General features: G+C 36.4%; 1 protein-coding gene across 1 annotated transcript in view; it reads right to left on the bottom strand.

Annotated features, from left to right (window-relative positions):
* The window catches only part of PPFIA2 (PTPRF interacting protein alpha 2), a 305,971-nt gene that overhangs the window by 69,281 nt on the left and 217,613 nt on the right, over positions 1–19,077 (bottom strand). The window contains exon 7 of the mRNA XM_051609070.1: positions 8,007–8,123. Within this exon, the coding sequence (XP_051465030.1) occupies positions 8,007–8,123 (117 nt within the window). The remainder of the gene's footprint in view (positions 1–8,006; positions 8,124–19,077) is intronic.

Below are 19,077 nucleotides of genomic sequence, written 5' to 3'. Positions count from 1 at the left end.
CTGGAAAATTGATTGCATCATAAATCCCTAGTGTCGAAATAGAAGTCCTCATCACGTTCCCAGGTCAGTACAATGTAATTGTGATTTTTGAGAGTTCATGTTAAGCACCCATTCCAGTCAAATGCCTCATGTACAAAAAGGTTTAAAAGAACGTAAATGATATTAGCACAGATATATAGCTGTGCAATAGCACCACCACAAGTGACAACTAAACCACAAGCTAAAGCAGTATGATCATGACCCATATAATCAGCACACAAAACAAATGAGAAAAGCTATGCCAAAAATTTTAGAGTTACACTTATGCTGTCACGGTCATTTCTAAGCGGTTGGTTACCTCTTTCTGTTTGAAGGCTATGCTACTTCTCTGGATTTTTCTACATCTTTTGGTTTGTGTCAGGCAGTAATCTCATAATCAAGGTGCTGAATGCCTTCTTTGCCTCTGTCTTTACTCCTGCAGGCTTTCCCCATGAGCCCCAGTTTCATATAGCCCCAGAAGAAGTCAAGATAAAGGAGGAGTTTGCCAAGGTAGATGAGGATTGGGTTAGGGATCAGTTGAGTAATCTGGACATCCATAAATCGATGGGTCCTGATGAAATGCATCCAAGGGTGCTGAGGGAGCTGGCGGAGGTCATTGCTAGTCCACTCTCCATCATCTTCGGTAAGTCATGGGTAACTGGAGAGGTGCCTGAGGACTGGAGGATAGCAAATGTCACTCCAGTCTACAAGAAGGGCAAGAAGGAGGACCCGGGTAACTATAGATCGGTCAGCCTCACCTCCATCCCTGGAAAGGTGATGGAACAACTTGTCCTTGGCACTATCTCTAGACATATCAAGGAGATGGGGGTCATCAAGAGCAGTCAACATGGTTTTACCAAGGGTAAGTCATGTTTGACTAACCTTATAGCCTTCTGTGAGGAAAGGAGGTGGATAGATGATGGTAGAGCGGTAGATGTGGTCTATCTTGATTTCAGTAAAGCATTTGACACTGTCTCCCACAGCATCCTTGTAGATAAGTTGATCAAGTATGGGTTTGATGATCAGGCAGTGAGGTGGATCAAGAAGTGGTTGAAAGGAAGAAGTCAGAGAGTTGTAGTCAATGGGGCAGAATCTAGTTGGAGGCCTGTGACTAGTGGAGTCTCTCAGGGGTCAGTACTGGGACCAGTGTTGTTCAACATCTTCATCAATGACCTCGATGAGGGTACAGAATGTACCTCAGCAAGTTTGCTGATGACACCAAGCTGGGAGGAGTGGCTGACAGACCAGAAGGCTGTGCTGCCATTCAGAGAGACCTAGACAGGCTGGAGACTTAGGCGGGGAAAAACCTGATGAAGTTTAACAAGGGCAAATGTAGAGTTTTGCATTTGGGGAAGAAAAACACCATGTACCAGTACAGGTCGGGGGCTGACCTGCTGGAGAGCAGTGTAGGTGAAAGGGACCTGGGGGTCCTGGGGGACAGGAGGATGACCATGAGCCAGCAATGTGCCCTTGTGGCTAAGAAGACCAATGGCATCCTGTGGTGTATTAGAAAGGGTGTGGTTAGTCAGTCAAGAGAGGTTCTCCTCCCCCTCTATTCTGCCTTGGTGAGGCCGCATCTGGAGTATTGTGTCCAGTTCTGGGCCCCTCAGTTCAAGAAGGACAGGGAAGTGCTTGAAAGAGTCCAGCGCAGAGCCACAAAGATGATTAAGGGAGTGGAACATCTCCCTTATGAGGAAAGGCTGAGGGAGCTGGGTCTCTTTAGTTTGGAGAAAAGGAGACTGAGGGGTCACCTCATCAATGTTTACAAATACGTAAAGGGTGAGTGTCAAGAAGATGGAGTTAAGCTTTTTTCAGTGATGACCAGTGATAGGACAAGGAGTAATGGATACAAATTGGAGCATGGGAGGTTTAAGGTGAATATCAGATTTTTTTTTTTTTACTGTGAGAGTGACAGAGCACTGGAACAGGCTGCCCAGAGAGGTTGTGGAGTCTTCCTCACTGGAGACATTCAAAACCCGCCTGGACACATTCCTGTGTGATGTACTCTAGGTGACCCTGCTCTGGCAGGGGGGTTGGACTAGATGATCTTTCGAGGTCCCTTCCAACCCCTAGGATTCTACGATTCTACGATTCTATGATTCTATGATTCTATGATTCTATGATTCTATGATTCTATGATTCTATGATTTGAGGTCTCCTCAACAGTTACTCTGATTTTTTGCCAACCTCTAATCAACTATCAAAGCCAACATGCTCTCAACTGAAATATTTCTTCCCTCTTACCCCCATCAGCACCAATGTAAAAATAACTACCTTCTCCAGCACTTTTCTCTCCATACATCCTCTCTGTCTTGCTCTTTCTACCAAGCCATCAAAAATCTCTGGTTTTTATTATTGCTTAAAAGATCTGGAATGACTCTGCTTTCTTATGACCTTTCAGCTCTTACTCTTCTATCTGATGGCTGTAATCATCTGTCACACTTAAGTAATTTTGAAAAACGAGATAGGGGAAAAAGAGAAAGGGTTTTCCTTGATGGGTGGTCATTTTTCTTCTTCTTGCTGGCCTCTTTCAGAACACCTGCCTATTTCTCTTTTGCAATATTGAAGAATTTCTGAGATCTTACACTGGAGAGACATCAGGTCCTGTTTCTTTATTATACTGGATAGTTAGTAGTCTAGCTAACAGGTGATGAAGTTCCATATAGAGGTGCTTTTTATACTGCTAATGTAGATTGTCTCTATAGATAAGTATATCTGGTTTTTAATATGAATAATGATTTTTCAAAGTGAGTTCAGAGAGGCCAGAAAAAAATGTTTCTGATATAGTTCTAAAAATAAAAAGACAGGACTCTGAAAAACACACTTGGGTTGGAATAATCCCAGATATTTTTTTGGATGGATTTTTCCCTGAAACATCTCACAGTTTGGAATTGAGAATAAGTGCTAGAGTAACTGTATCTTTGGTATGCCATATTATCTATATTTTCTTTTTATTTTGAAACTTTTCTTGCAGATTTAAATAATTAATATTATTTCATTATATCACATTTGAAAAAATTAAATGTTTCATGGCAAAATGGCCACTTGTGGAGTTTTACGTATTATTGGGTTACTCTACATACTAATTAATTATTTCTTATATTTAGTACTTTTTTCTGTTTCATTAGTTTTATAATTGGAATAGTTTTGTCTGTTTCTCTATTTAAAAATTCCCCTTAACCTTCATACATCAGAACTGGCCATGTAGTTGTCAATAAGAAGGACATATGCCTTGCTTTATCATCTCATAAAATTGCTTTTTTAGTTAGTCAGGGTTCTGAAGCAATTACTTAATATATTACTACTTTTATTGGGAATTCATGTATTACTGTTGGAAGCCTTGGTGCTTCAATAAGAGGATGGTGCTTGTGAGTGTAGAATTTAAAATGCTGCTCTGGCTGCCTTGTAATACAGAATCACAGGGCTGGTCACATAGCCCACCACCCCCTTAGCACTGTATCCTGTCTCAAATGTAAGTTATTTCACCTAAAAATCCTTAAAAGTTTCCAGTTCTGAGACTCCTTGACTGACTCCCTCTATATCTTAAGCTCCATTTTATATATTTGAAGATAATAATAATAATGATTATGTGTCCATTAGACTTTTCTTCTCTAGGCTTTCAGCCATTAATTCCAAAATCAGCTTCTGCAGGATTGTGACAAGCCTGTTTCTCGTGTTATACAGTTAGTATGTTTATTCATTCCAGCCTTCCCACACCTTGTATGAATTTTTAAAAATAGCTATGATGTTTTATCAGAGTTCTTTCCATACCAAGACATGATGTTTATTGGTACTGGCGTTAGGATCCTACCTCTGTCACTGTAAGTTACATCAAACCAAGTGTAAACCAATCTTTCTCACTACAGTAGAAATCCACTGATCAGAGACATACTTTTACATAATAGTCTGCTCTTGCCCATCAGCTCCTGAGCTGAGAAAATGAAAGATCACTCAGCAACACCACCTGCACAGCCACACTTTCATCTCCACAATGTGTCTTTCTTTCTGAGCCATGAATTTTATCAAGAACTCCAGGAAAAATGGGAATACCAACTTTTCTTGTCCCAAAGCTTCATCATAATTTTGGGTTTGCTTAGGATGAATAACCTCCTGCAGTATTGCTCGTGCAATACTTTGAGGCAGCAGATGAACTTTGGCAATCTTCTGGTAGCACCTAGCACTCAAGTTACCCAGAAGTACACCGGGTGTACCACTGCTGGTACCGTCAAGAGGGGCTCATTTGTTGTCATTCACAGCTGGCTTTTTCAGATTGGAAACCATCAGTACTGATAAGAGGTGAACATAAGCTACGCCCATGCAAAATGGCAAGCTCCTTCTTTTCTGTTTGCACCACGACAGATCTTCAAGTACAGAGCTTCACCTGTCCAGCTTCTTTCTTTTAACATCCCTGCACATATCCTCCATTTCTATCAGCTTATTTCTAGTGCTGCTCAGTCCCACCTTTGCAGCTTCCCTACCTGCTTTCTAATAGATTTTCCAAAGGACACTTTATTCACTGGAAGTCTGCCTTTCCTGGCCTTCACTTGTAGGGAAACCAGGCTATCACCCTAATAGATCAAGTGAAGGATCAGAGTGGTGGCAAGAGGTCTCCAGTGATCACAGATCTAAGAAGAAGAAAGTCTGGTAATAGGAATAGGTGCATCTTCATTCCCATCATCTCAATTGACCTCTGACAGGTTTTTTTCAAACAATTTTTTGAACTCTTTTACAACTCCTCTGTTTGTGCAAACTGGCCACTTTGTAAGCTTCTGTATTTGTCAGCTTTTATATTTCTCTTGTCATAGTGATATACCTTGGAAGCTTTATTGTCACAGAGCAGAAATTCTAATGCATCTATTCGAGGTCCCCACTACAAAACGTGTGACCTTCTCTTTCATCCACCTGCCAATGAAAGCAACTCCCAGTGCAATCTGCAGTCTCTTCCAGGCACAAAAATCTAGACTCAAGACTTTTTTTGCTTTGTTTTGTTTTAAATGAGAATAATTCCATGTTGAAATGCTTAATACTTTCCCTATAGCAGATGTCTTTAAAAGTAGGGAATTTTGTGAAATCATAATTAAAAGCCATTCACACTTTCTCTTCTTAGATTTATATTTTTTGTGTGTGTGAAGTAATAAATATTTATAGCTAAGACTTCTCATTACTTCTATTTTTCCATTATTTTCTTTTGAGATGTTTCATTTATTCACGATAATGAGTCTCCCATTATGATTACACCCTGTCACCATTAATACGATTTATATTTTTTAACCATTAACTAGCTTGATTTCCCTTAAAATGAGCAGAATTGTGTAGTGAGCTATTGCTTTACAGAAACCAATTTGTGGTATAATAGGACAATTTCCTTTTGAACATTTTTTTTTTTTCATCTCATAAAAATACATATACATAAACTACTTTCTATAATATGTTTAAACTCTAATTTTCACATTATTGAAATTTTCTGGAATCTTTTTAAACTTAATTTTCACTATTACCTTTTTCATAACTTTGCTTGTATTAGTGTAGATAAACAGACTAATGCAACTTTAGTAATATCATTTTAATTATTTGTATGATGTTAACTTCCATTTCTCTGGAAATGTCTTCTATTTCCAAATTTTTTTGAAAAAGGAAAATTAATGATCCAGAGAAGTTCTTGATCTGTTCTTGTATTCCTCTTGAGAGGAAGTACCTTAAAAGCATTTATTAACTTCTTTCAGTACCACTTCTAAGCACTGCAGTAATGCAAAATATTTCCATGTTCCTGTGAAATGCTATCAGGTATCTGTGTTTTCTTTCTTCCCAGGGCTATAGTAATAATTCTGTACTGATGCTACAAATGAGCTGAAGTCAATGCTGGTATATTTTTCCTAAATACACAAGAAGTTATTCTACCTTCAGAATGGATGTTAAACTTTGACACAGCTAAATCTCAGAAAATAGTCTTCATGTTTTTCATGTAGGTCATGGTGGCCCATGCTTCCTGTAAGTAACTTTTACGGGAGGAATTCTCTAATTGCCTGTCCTGATTATACACTACCTGTTCTGGGAACAAATTCTGTATAGACTTTGCCATGTCTGTACCTCCTGGAAAGTCCAAGAAGAAACAAATTACTAATATGGTGACTTCTTGAAGGTACTGCTTAACTTTGACCCATACAGTTGTAGAGTTAAAATCTATAATGTAGCAGCTGCTCAGAATGACTGAAACTGAACCTTGATCTCCTGTATTATGATGGTACAAACCACTAACTCATATCTTATTGTTCTCCATCCGTACTGCTGAAGTTGAGGTAATATATTCTAAATGGATGCTTAGAGTCTGGGATGAACCTGAAGTACCTTACAAAGTGGCATCTTCACAAAGTAAGAAGGAATTGATGTAAGTAATAACAGAAAGGTTGAGAGTAGCTAGTGCAGAAGATGTGAATTAAGAGTACACTGGTTGATCTGGTGTCAATCAGATCATCTTAACTCCTGATTCAATATGCTTTCATTGTCCTCAGGAGCAAAAGTTAGTAACCAAAAAGCCTTTAATTTAGCTTAACTAGATCAACCTAAATTGTTCTGATTATAAAGCACTGAACTCTTCTGGTCATAATGTTCTAGAAACATTTAATATAAAATGACAGTAATGTGTTACTCTGGCTTTCATTCCTCTTTCATTAATGTTTAAATAAGCAAATTTCTTGAAGCACAGATACGGACACTGGAATAGGCTGCCCAGGGAGGTGATGGAGTCAGCATCCCTGGAAAGTTGAAAAGAAATAGAGATGTGGTGCTTAGAGACATGATTTAAGCACTGAACGGGTAGATTAGGTTCTGGTTGGTGGATGTAGGTTATGGTTGGACTTGATGATCTTCAAGGTCTTTTCCAACCAGGATGATTCTGTGATCTGTGCTATTCTTATTTACACTTAGGTCTGCTTGTAAGTATTGAACCCAATGGATCAAATCAGAAGACATAGCTTGAAAAGAAGGTGGAAAATTAGAGATTCTCAACTAAGCAGTGTGGTTGTATTTAAAAGCACAAGTGAGTGGGATGTTCACTGTTTTAACAAAATTTCACTGATGTGTCAAAGTGTAAGATTTTGCAAGGAAAAGGAAAGCAGCTGAACAGCATTTGTTTTCTGTGTGTTTCTCAAGCACATAACCTATTCAAAGAAAAATATACACATAAACAATAAAACGTAAAATTAATGCTTGCAGTGCAAGTGTAAATTGGATTGCCTATAAAATAAGCAATTATGAGTGTTATTTTTTTATAAGTATAATTTATGCTCCTGCTTATCACATATCATTAGACAAAAATGCAATTGAAGATCCAAGCAGCAGCTCTACTAATTTCAGCTGTCTGCCAAATGCTATGTTTGCATTTTAATTTAATAACTGTAAAGCAACAGAGGATAATATTGTCTACCTTTTTTTTCCTATTTCAGCCTTAAGCAGCAAATACTTAGCCTAAAATCTATATAGCTACTTCTTACTGAAAAAGTGCTAAGTAAATATTCTTCACTTCTTTCTTTATGAACATGGACATGAATCTGAAGAGTATCTATAGTTAGTGCAGAGGAAAATAATTTCTTGTAGTTTTTAGGTTTCTGTCATCCCCTTATGGACTATTTTGGCAGCAGTTTTTGGATATATACCCTTTCAGATAGATGAGCCACTACACCTTGCTCTTCTGTATGTGACATACAGAGGAACACTCAGCAGCAATCATATCTTTAATTGTAGCATTATGTAAAAAAATCCAATAGAAGTTGGTTATAATCTGTGGGTCTAATTAAATATCCTATCAAATAGCATGGACCTACCAATTTGCATTTCCTTTCCATTTAAACAAGCTCAGTTTTTGATTCTGATTTCACCAGGCAGACAATAATCTAAAGGGATGTCCCATAAAATACGAACAGTACAAAATTCTAACACCTGAATATTTCTCATACTGATTGTGTGATCCAATGAAAACTAACATTTTATACCTTTTCATGAACCTTTTGCCCTGGCTCCATTCCTTCGATATGCTCTGATTCAGCAGGCCCTTCACCAGCTGCCATTTTCCTTTGAATGTGTGCATTTTGTTCACGTAAAGCTACAATCTGCAAAAGAAAGGGAAAAAAATGGTCAAAATACATAAGATACAGAAAAAATATTAAGCAGAAAATTTGTTAAATCTGTTAACATTTTGATCCTATATTGGCCATTTGTAGCATTTGCAAAATTCTGCCAGTACATGCAGAGAGATTTAAAAAACCCCACATTAATAATGACAAAAGGCTATGAGGGATACAACAGATACTACAAATGACAAAAAAAGACAAAATCCTTATTTCGTGCTAGGGCACTTTATTATTTTTTAGCTTGAAAGATGAAAGAGCTGTTAGGCATTGACTTGTAGCACTGCAAGAACCAAATGCATTCTTTCATATAGAAACAACGGATGTCAAACTGGCGTTACAGGAAAGAAACACCAAAAGGCTACGAATCAAAACCAAGTGATGTAAAACAAAGTTCTAGCTTTCTGTCAGCTTCCCATCTGTTAGTAACTGCAACATATGATTAAAGTGGTTTTTGTTAAGAAAAACCTGTATGTCAAAGTCCTCTACTATGGTATTCGTTGACTGTTTCAGTGCATATGCAAGCGGGTTTTATTGTACTAAAAACATTGCTTTACTTATTGGTAGTGCTTTTATAAATCCCATGCAGCTAATGCAAGATAAGCTGCTTTCTCTCTGACTTTGTAGCATACTCTCAGACAATACACATGATGGCAAGATTCAGGTCTCAACATTTTACATGGTATACTATGATAAGTTGGAAGATCCAGATAATATAAACAGTATTTATTTTGATAAATTGCATGGTTAGTCTCTTTGTACTGTTCTGCTTTCATGAGCACATACAACAAATTATTTACTGAATTGATAACATTGTGTATTAAAACAGTAGAACACTGGTAGGAAGTACAGATGCTGGTTTTGGAACTCTGCTGTAAATTTAAAGGCTTCTGTCACTGTAGTGTGTGTGTATAAATCCTGAGTCAGAAACACCCTAAAACACTGTCCTGTCCTAGAATACAAAAGCAGGGTGTAGGAGGGAAGATTTAAGGCAGTACTACCAGGTAAGCATGTACAGCAACAACATTTTGTGGGACATTTAATTTAATTTACATTTAAAATATTTTTATTTTTATCTGAATAACCTACTGTTTTGTTTTTTTAAAAAAAGTGCTTTTTTCAAATATGTTTTTTAACATACGTGTAAGTTCTGATTGTACAGACCATTTGAATCCCTTCTGACCTGCAGCTGAGATCTCAGGGACACACCACTTTAAACAACTTTTCCTTAATATAAATGTTGAACACTGTAGTCGTATGAGTCAGGCTGATTCACTGCTCACTAAATTCCAGGTTACAACCCTTGCAGAACTTGTGTGACTCCCAATGATTTCAGTGCCAAGACTGAGACTTGAGGGCAGCATTTCACCCAAAACAACTATAGGAAAGTATGAGTAGGAATTAAAACTGTCTGAGAAAATCTCTGTCTTTTAAGGTTGTACAAATACACTGAGATTTAAAACATTTTGGTTAAATGAGAGAATTAGGTATGTCTTAAATAACAAAAACAAATAACAACAACAAAAAAGGTCTTTATTATATCATTAGCACAGACTCCCTTTATAGGCATTATTTTAATGACTTGTTTGTTGGTTTGTTTGTTTGTTTTCTGAGTAGCTTAATTACTTTATTTTTCTTTAAGGTACAAATGATTCCCAAATCTAAAAAAAAATTATGGTTCCCACCAAGCAAAATTAGCCAGCAATTAGTGCAAACGGTGACTTTCAGGTAAATTAAGGGAGATACATCAATGTATAAATTATAAAATTCTGATTTATGGGAAGTAGTTATACAGCATGGGAAACAAACATAAAATCACAGGATATGTTAACCACCAGCTACAAATAGATCTGAATTTTCATACGATAATCTTTCCTTGATCCATAAAATGCAGGCTTCACTATGCCTTCATTTTGAATTTTCACCTGTGTCTTTTACAAATCCTTCATTGTCCTTCAGCTCTGTAAGAATATTGTATAAACACTACTGAAAAGTTTTATCATTTCACCACATATTCCATAATAATTTATTTTTGCTTATCCTCTGCTGGTCTTCAGATATCCTAGGATCATCAGTTTCTAAGTAAGTAAGTAAATCAACAAATAAATGAAATAAATTATCCCTTCAAAGTGAAAGGCATATAAAATAACACAATATCATGTATCATTATTTTGAGGGGATTCACTTGATTTCTGAAAGCTTGGGAACAATTTCTTTGCCGAAAGTCCATCACTCTTGAAAGCTTATTGATTCAATGAGTTTATTATTGTAATGAATGCAGAAGAACTATACAGAGGAACAAGATGGAGTTTGAAGTCTGGCACATCTTGAAAGTTTCAGGTCTTTGTTAGTTGTCTGATAACAGATCTAAGTTGTGAAACACCACACAGCTAACACTTGTTGGGGCAGAATTAATGCTGCTAAGGAAGCACAGAATGTCCACTGCGCCTTACAAATAAACATGAATTTCATTTTTTGATTTGTTGAAGCAAAAAGGTTTTTAATTGCTATCACACTCTTATTTATTATTTACTTATTTCCTATTTAATTTGAGCTTTCATTTATGTGCAAATTATTTGCAAATGTGCTAATTTAATCACTGAACAATTTTCGTAACTTTCTACACAGGTAGCCAAAATATGCCTGAAGGGCTAGTGATGATGAAATAGGTGAACATGAGGGTAGAAGAGACCAAATTTTTTCTTAGGTAGCCTCTGAATCTTCTTAAATTCTAATGATCATTTCAACAGCAGACAGTGACAATAGCAGGGATCTAGGTAAGAAAATGATTGTTCAGCATAGATAAAACTCAGTAATATTACTTTTGAGAAATGCTTAAACTGATGTTTTTCTGTTTATGATATCGGACTTAACATACCTACTACCAAACACGTCTAGAGAGAGCTTTCCAAATACTACATACTATTTAACCCTCTAAAGTTAAATTCTTCATGGTTTTAATGCTAAGTTGACTTTTGAAAAAGTAAAAGGAGACATTCTTGAGGATATAGTCATATTTGCTAAAAATAAAGCAAAATAAATTTAAAAAGGGACAGATTAATTAAAAAAAAAAAAGTGGATAAATGCCATTGTTGTATGTACCATTGTTGTACTCAAAACTGGACAATCAACCTAAACATTCACATCCAAATACTACCTGCTAATATATGAGCAAATATACCACATATTTTTCCCTTATCAACTTCTGATTGTAGACCTCAGATGATTAGATTCCTGTTCTAAATTGCTATCACAGGCATTATTTTCCTGTTAAGCACAATGGTTGAAATTTGACCTGGTCCACAGCAACACATTTTAACATGACTCCAATCTAAAGTGAGTGTAAAATTGCAGAGATTATGGTCTCTCTGCACTGAAGTCTAAAGATAGCATCTGGTTGCAAAGCCTAAATTTGGCTCCCTGCTAACTTTGCCAGTCTCAGTCAACTGAACTGAACAGTTGGGTTTTGTTTGACAAAAATATGAATTTAAGAGGATTAAAACACAGAGCTTTGCTTTTCTAGTTAGAACTTTCTAACTTTTGTAGCAAAAGCCCATTAAAGTATCCTGTAACCTAAAGAAACACTCCTGTAGCTTGTTCTCTTCTCACAGGTATGTTGATCTTCTAGATGTTTCTCACTTTTGTAGTCAGTTTCTACCACTGTCAAGGGACAATTTTATGACATAAAAACTTGAAAGAACTTCCATTGATTTAGATTCTATCTTCTAGATTTCAAAGGTACACAGATACAAAAGGCACAACTTCTAAAGCCTGACTTTGTCATAATCATTCTGAACAACTCCTTACACTACTTCTATGTTTTTGTCTCAACTGTAAAATATTTTCGTCTCTCCTGAATTCCAGCTTTTTGATTTAGAATTTTGGTGATCATCCCTGTGATATTACCCATATAAAGTCCCCCCAAAATCTTGAAATTGGGTCCATTATCAGTAGACACTGCTGTCTATCATGTAGTTAGGATTCAACAATTCAGATTCAAAACAACACGTTTTCACTTCCATAAAATACTAAATCTGCATCCCATGTCTGTACACCTTCAAATAATAATTTGAATTCAGGTGCTAAGGGACTATTAATTACAAATATTAAAATACATCATAGAAGAAAATAACAATATGTAAACCAGAATCTATCTGAAGAAGTACCTGATGTTGCAGGTACCCATTAGCTGAGTTGATGAAAAGGACAATATAATATGACAATAATTTCATAATTAATAAATATTACACAAGACTATAAATCAGTAAGCAATACCATAAATTCTATCTATTTAGCAAGGGAAACACTCTGACTACTAGCTGTAGTAGGAAATCTGTCTTGCATCTACAGTCTTGTCTCCTTACTCCTGTACACATATCTTGAGCATCAGTAGAAAAGCTCTCACTAGATTTCCTGGGAGCAGTAATTGTCTCACTGCCAGACTTTGCCTCAAAGCACCAGCATGTTGAAGAATGGCTTGAGCAGCAAGGCCATGGGTCCTTTCTATCTCCTTGAGAGGCCTTGAGAGGTTAACACAAATAGCAGCTGTACAAGCAATCTCTTTTTTAGCCTAACACAAGTATAAACAATCTCTGTGTTAGCTTAAACTAACTCAAGGACAAGGTAGAGAAGTAGAATAATAGAAAACAAGGAAGAACCCTGGAACTCAGTGTGTATGTTACTATCCAGTAAAATCACTGCAAGTAGTTACCATCCAGTGAAATCACTACAAGTAGTTACTATCCAATGAATTCACTACAAGTAGGTTTGGAAAAGGGTATAAAAGTAACACTGTGTATTCAATAAATCGGAGCTTGCTTTATCAATCACATTGATTCTGGACTGCTTGCTTCCCACGCCGCCGGCACCAGCGTTCTTCAAATCCTTATGGTTTTGTTCAGATATGCATGATCCTTTGGCTGCTTTTTGCCCTGTGTTTTGGTGTTCTGGACTTTTTAATGAACATGTACTAAAAGAAAGATGACTGCTGCTTTGCAACCAGATGTGTAAAAACAAAACCGAATCATTTACTTATTTTCTTGATAAAATTACTTTAAATCGAATAGGAAAGCAGCACATAACCTATAAAACACCAAGAAATTTGTCATATATGGTTTAGATAGAAATATGTAAGAAAATATTTCCCTGTTCAAATATTAAGCTGAAATCCCGCCCCTGCTGGTGGAAAGGAACTAAATGCATTTCTTTTTCTGTTACGAGTCATGGTGGTATTTGGTCCGTAAGTGGCGCTGATAACTCCAGAAGGAAGAATTATTACTTTAGAGAGGAAGAATGGTTTTGTGGTCGAAAGCTTGAGTGGACCCAGGGTTTGGAAGTCTGAGATGATCACTCTTGGTGTTATCTGACAAGATTTGGGGTGACTCAGAGATTATTGACCGGACAAAATAACAACCTTAGCACCAGGCTTTCCCTGTAATTGCTCTGACACCTTCAAAGAGAAGCTCTTGTAATGATCAATGTATATCATATACTATAAATTACAAGGATGGTATTCTGGGTACTTTTCCTACTCATAATAATTTTATTTCTTCAGAATCATAGCCCCTGAAGCCTTGTTCCTAGTGCAGCTCTTCTGTAAAAAGTGGGTTCTCCATATCTGACCCTACCACAGAGCAGAGCCTACCTAGAGTAAAAATGTGAAGTTTCAGCCTTTGGAATCCTGTATCACCCAGTGACTTCAGGCAGAATTACAATAACTCAGTGGAAAATCTTGAACTTGTTTGGCCGGCAAAGAGCAGGATAACTGAAAAGGCAACACGTTGAATGCCTGGATTATCTGATTCCTTCTATAAACTTTGGAGATAGAATCTTTGCCAGTGGGTATTCTCTGTCTGAAATAGGTGGGATGAATAACATATATATCTTTTCTCCTGACTGAAAGGAAAAAAGACAATTATCTTAAATTAGAGGCTTCCATTAAGATGGCTAAATTTAAGTGAAATAAATGCCGTCAAAGGACTGAAGAAATTCCAGAAATAACCCTAGTTATGAAGTAAAAAGCATGCCTGTGATATAGTATTATACACTAAACTGATCCTGCCTGCCTCTGAGACAGTGGGAAAACTGTTCTAGTGACCTTATGGATGCATATTTGAACTCTCACAGTGTGCATATTGCACAGAACAATGTACACAGTAAGGTGCAGAGAAAGTAGTTATATGTTTTTCAAAAGTATGTGGTCGCTGTGTGGGCTAAATAAAATCCCTCTCTAATTTCTAAAATAGCTGCATAATTAATTTCTCTATTGATTTTTTTTTCTTTGAGGTTTTTACTACTCAAATGGTATTTAAAACCATTTGCCAGAAAAGGATTTAAATGTAATTACTGTAATAATCTTGATTTAATTCTGTTTTCCATCGAATAAATTATTACAGTATGTAGAAATATAAAGGTATTTAATTTAATTAGTAAATATGTAAGGCCAAATGTTTATAGAGGTTTATTTTTTTAGGATTCTTTCTAATATTTAAAACAGTAGGATTTTTTTCCGTAACTTTTTAAAATTTTATACTTTGAATGTATTTAATTTATCATTAATTTAAATAGTTTTAGAACAAGTTAAATACAGTATTTTGTTGTTAACAGATGCTCTAAACATACATATATAATGTTAGACATTCCCCCAAAAAAGTAAGAACCTGTATCACTTAAAAAATGTCAGACATTAATGACAATTATTTTAAGCTTTTGAAGAGCTTTTATATATAAAATTCCCTTACCTGAAACCACTGAACTTGTTTATTTGATCTTCCAATATTGAAAAAATTTGGTCCTAGGCAATTAAACTCACTGATAACCGTGTTATACTTTGCTACAGGTCACAGATCTAGAAGGCTTTTTGTTCAATCTCTTCTAATCAAGAAGGTGTTTATTTTTACATTGATAGTGTGTTAAACTAAAGTTCTTATGATTGTATTGTGTCAGTTTTTCAGCCAACTCTTACTTACATAAGTCTTTCAAAGAACAGTGAAATTGCCTACTCTGATGTCCTTCTGCGTTATTCTGTCATAACAGTCTATATTTAAACAGTGTTAAATACCAGATTTCAGTCTCCTGAGAACATAGTTTAGACTCCTGGTCCACCTTCTAACTTTGCTTTAATTCTCACAGGGATAGTTTGTGTTAAGCTTTAATCAGTGTTTATAATTCCATGTGGTAAATACTAAGTGTAGCATGGGGAATAAAGGATGCTTACAGACTGAGGTGATTTCCTTCTGCTTCAATGGAAATTTAAATCCTAATTCATATTTCTAGTTTGTGTTAACCTCAACAGAGCCTTTCAGAAGTCACTCTTTAACAGAGTTCAGATATATTTAGAGTGAGTACAGTTTTTCAATTATACAATAGATTTGTCGTATTAATATTTGGTTCTTGTTAAAGGGCCAGCAATGAATATTTTATATGCAGCTTCTGAAAGCAAGTATAATGGTAATCAGCATTTTGAATCAGGTTCTTGTATAAACAATACACTGCATTTCACTCTTCCTTGGAGGAAAAACAGCATGGGATGTACACTTGTCAAACCTTTTCAGGAAAAAAAAATGAGCTTTTCTATTCTGAGTAAATACAGGTATTAAAAAAGGAGATTTTTTTCATGAGGGGAAGGGCATCAGAGACAATTAGGTGAGATTTTATCTGCTTCTGAGTGCGGGTTTAGGAAGGATGCATCTCATTTTGTGGGAGTCACCTGGATACCTGCGGTAAATTGTAAGAACAGGACTTACATAAAATCCTCAGATATGTCAAAATATTAATTTTAATTGTAGTTTTCAATGAGTAAAAAGGATTCTTTTAATAACCTGTTCAAATGAGACTTTCAATATTTAAATAGAATCCCACTGGAAAGTTTCAGCTTTTACTGCAATTTTAATGACTGTCAAGCTGAGGTGTGACAGATTTAGCTGCAGTGCTTTAAGACATTCGTGCCTGTATCTTCTCAGTTTGAGTTTATCAGCAGAATATCTGAAGCAGCATGAGTAAGTGCCAGGAGTTGCTGTTCACAAGTTTCCACTTCAACACAGTTGCATATAGGATGTATAACTGGGGTACCTGAGGCGCAGAAATGCGTTCTCTCTTTCAGGGACATGGGAAGGTTATACAAGTACAGTGAAAAGTCCATTGGGGATTTGAAATTTGTTAGCAGATCCCTTCAGTCTACAAAATAAATGCAATTTACAAAAAATTGTGACAGTGGTGTCTGAAAGTCTTCCCTTCCCCCACTTTCCAGCTTATACACCTTATATCATGATTGCCAAATTATAGCTATTCCAGCATAGTATGAACTTATCTATATATGTTTTCACACGTATTCACATCACTGAATAAATCCCTGATAAGTTTGCACAATGGAGCACTCAGAAAATCATGAACAAGAACTCTGTATAGGTGTTACAATGTGATGGTTTAGAAGTAGTCAAACTAGTATGAAAATATTTGAATGGAAATTTGTTTTAACAGGATAGTGGCAATTTTTTTGAATGAGCAATTAATTTTGCCAGCAACTAGGTAACTTATTCAGATTTTTAATTTGTTCTGGAAAGAAGATTAGACATTTCTGGGTTTTAAACATATTCCAATTGAACAGTTCTGTTTTCAAACATGTCTAAAATTTACACCCTGAAGAACTGGGGGAAACCCCTACATTCATACATATGATTATTGCACATGCCCCTGTGTATTTGTTTATGTTGCTTACTAGCTCTGGAATGAGATAAGAAACCAGGCAGGAAAGCCAAAAATCATGGCATAGCACCTTTTGGCACAATAAATCATATTTTGCATGAAAGAAACCGCTTCTAAACTACATCTTTCTGACAGTGTTTGCAGGATCCCAGAGGAAGCCTTGCATGTGCCAAGCTACAGGGTCTGCAAGTAAACAGCACAGAAATGGATGTAATCACAGGCCCTGCAGGACAGCTGTTGGATCACAAGCTCTTGCAGTGAGAAGCAGAGGTACCAAATGAGTGCTTGCTGCCCTGAAGAGGCAATGAGACCTATTTAAATTTCAATGCATAAAGCAGTGCACTGGTTGAAGTGGTTTTGGTAGATATTATCCTTACACTTGCCATTTAAACTCTCACAAGACTTCCTATTCCAAACAAAAAATTATACACTAATCAACATGACCAACCCAACTCTATTTAATAAGCCAATTATGATGACAGCCTGTCACAAAGATCAACACTGTTTTAGTTATTTCCAGCAATCAATGAGGTTGAGTCACAAAATCTGATTGGCATAATTTTCTACATTGATCAAAGGAAGAGCCCGAGTAGGGAACTTGCCTCATCTTTGGATAACAGTGGTGAAACATGTACCAGTGAGATGGTCCAGTAATAACACCACCAAAGCGTTCCTGAAAACCCAGGGTGGGAGGTGGTGTGTACGGTTCAACTACCTTCTCACTATTCTTTACTAGACAACAGCAGATGGAAGTCGAAGATTCATGACCTCATTTAATGATGGAACTTTCTTCTCATCTACTAAAGGGTGTGACTTGGGTAGATGAGATAAAGAAGGCATTAAGGTAAGAAACTCTTTTTTCCCCTATAATTCTATGATAAAATACCTATGGACTGTAAAGCATTGTAATCAGCATTAGAAAGAACAAAATAAAAGAAAAAAGCCTCTTCCGATTGCAAAAATTACTTTATAAGATGGGGAATGAAACCTTCTGCACTTTGGGATCACTTTGGGGGAAGAAAAAAACCCACACTTTATTTTTTATGGTTTTGTGGTTGTGTGTTTTGTTTTTTTTTTAACTTAGCACTTTTGTCTTGTCCCCCATTCAACTACAACCAAAAAAGATATGATAAATTTGTAAGTATGGTTTTTGAAAACTAAGTGTTCACGTCTGACAGATCACCCCAGATAGGTTTATTTTTTATTTGCCTAGATTCTAGTGTACTATATTGATATTTAAGTGGTGCGCTTTCCAGAAACTGCACAGCTGAGCCCTTTAAAACCTGTCCTGACATATCAAGAAAAATACTACTTTATCCAAAGAAAAAGATCTGTGGGAGTTATGAGTAATACATATTTTCAACATTTTTACCTCACAAATTCTTCCTTACCTTCCTTTTTGAGATTTTTGATCTTTTATTAATATTGCTGTTTAGCTTTCATTGCTATGGAGAAATACTCATTAAGGTGAAATAATCCTTGTGAGGGAGTCTTTATAACCCTTTGAGATTAGACAGTAGTAGGCCTAATGAAAGCAAATCTTGTATGTTTGTACTTAAGGTGTTTAAATAAGTGGAAATTGAAATAGAATCTCTACACTCTTACTCCTTAAGGGACAAGAAGCATTGCCTTGCCGTGACTAGAAATGCAGCATTTGCTAGCAAGTTCTGCAGGAGAGTGTACATTCAGATTTACAGCAACAGTTTTTAAGCTCATCAGAGGAGCTTTGTGAAAGACTGTTGACTTAAAAATATCAGAGGGTCTTTTTGTTGTGGCTAAAGGAGGAGGCAGTACACTGAGCTCCAGCTCTCAGTTACAGCTCTTTACAGTTTAAGTCTTTGCCTTCTATGCTTCAAGTCCTGTCAAAGACAGCTAAAAACATCTTGCTCCTGCAGCTTCTGGTATGTCTTGGTTATTTTATTCTTATAACCTTGATGCAGGCACTGCTCCCCATGACCTTGCTTGCATGGTGGCTAGCACTTTCAGGCTCTGCCTTGCATGTCACTGAAGTGCAAATAATGAATGACAACGTGCAGAGATGACAGGAGATGCTCTAAATCTGTGTCAGATTCATAACTTTAACTAGAAAACATGACATAACCACACATATGAACATGGTTGTTTGTATTTGTGACAATGATTGACAGGTCCTGGCTATCAGTGCTTTCTGGACATGCCTATGAAGGTCACTTCTGTTCCTGCCAGGGGTACTGCGCCCCAGGGGTCCCCGCAG

This window comes from Apus apus, chromosome 1, assembly GCF_020740795.1.
Source record: "Apus apus isolate bApuApu2 chromosome 1, bApuApu2.pri.cur, whole genome shotgun sequence".
Classification (NCBI taxonomy): Eukaryota; Metazoa; Chordata; class Aves; order Apodiformes; family Apodidae; genus Apus; species Apus apus.
The sequence above is the reverse complement of the archived record's forward strand: the minus strand, read 5'-3'. Positions and strand labels throughout refer to the sequence as shown.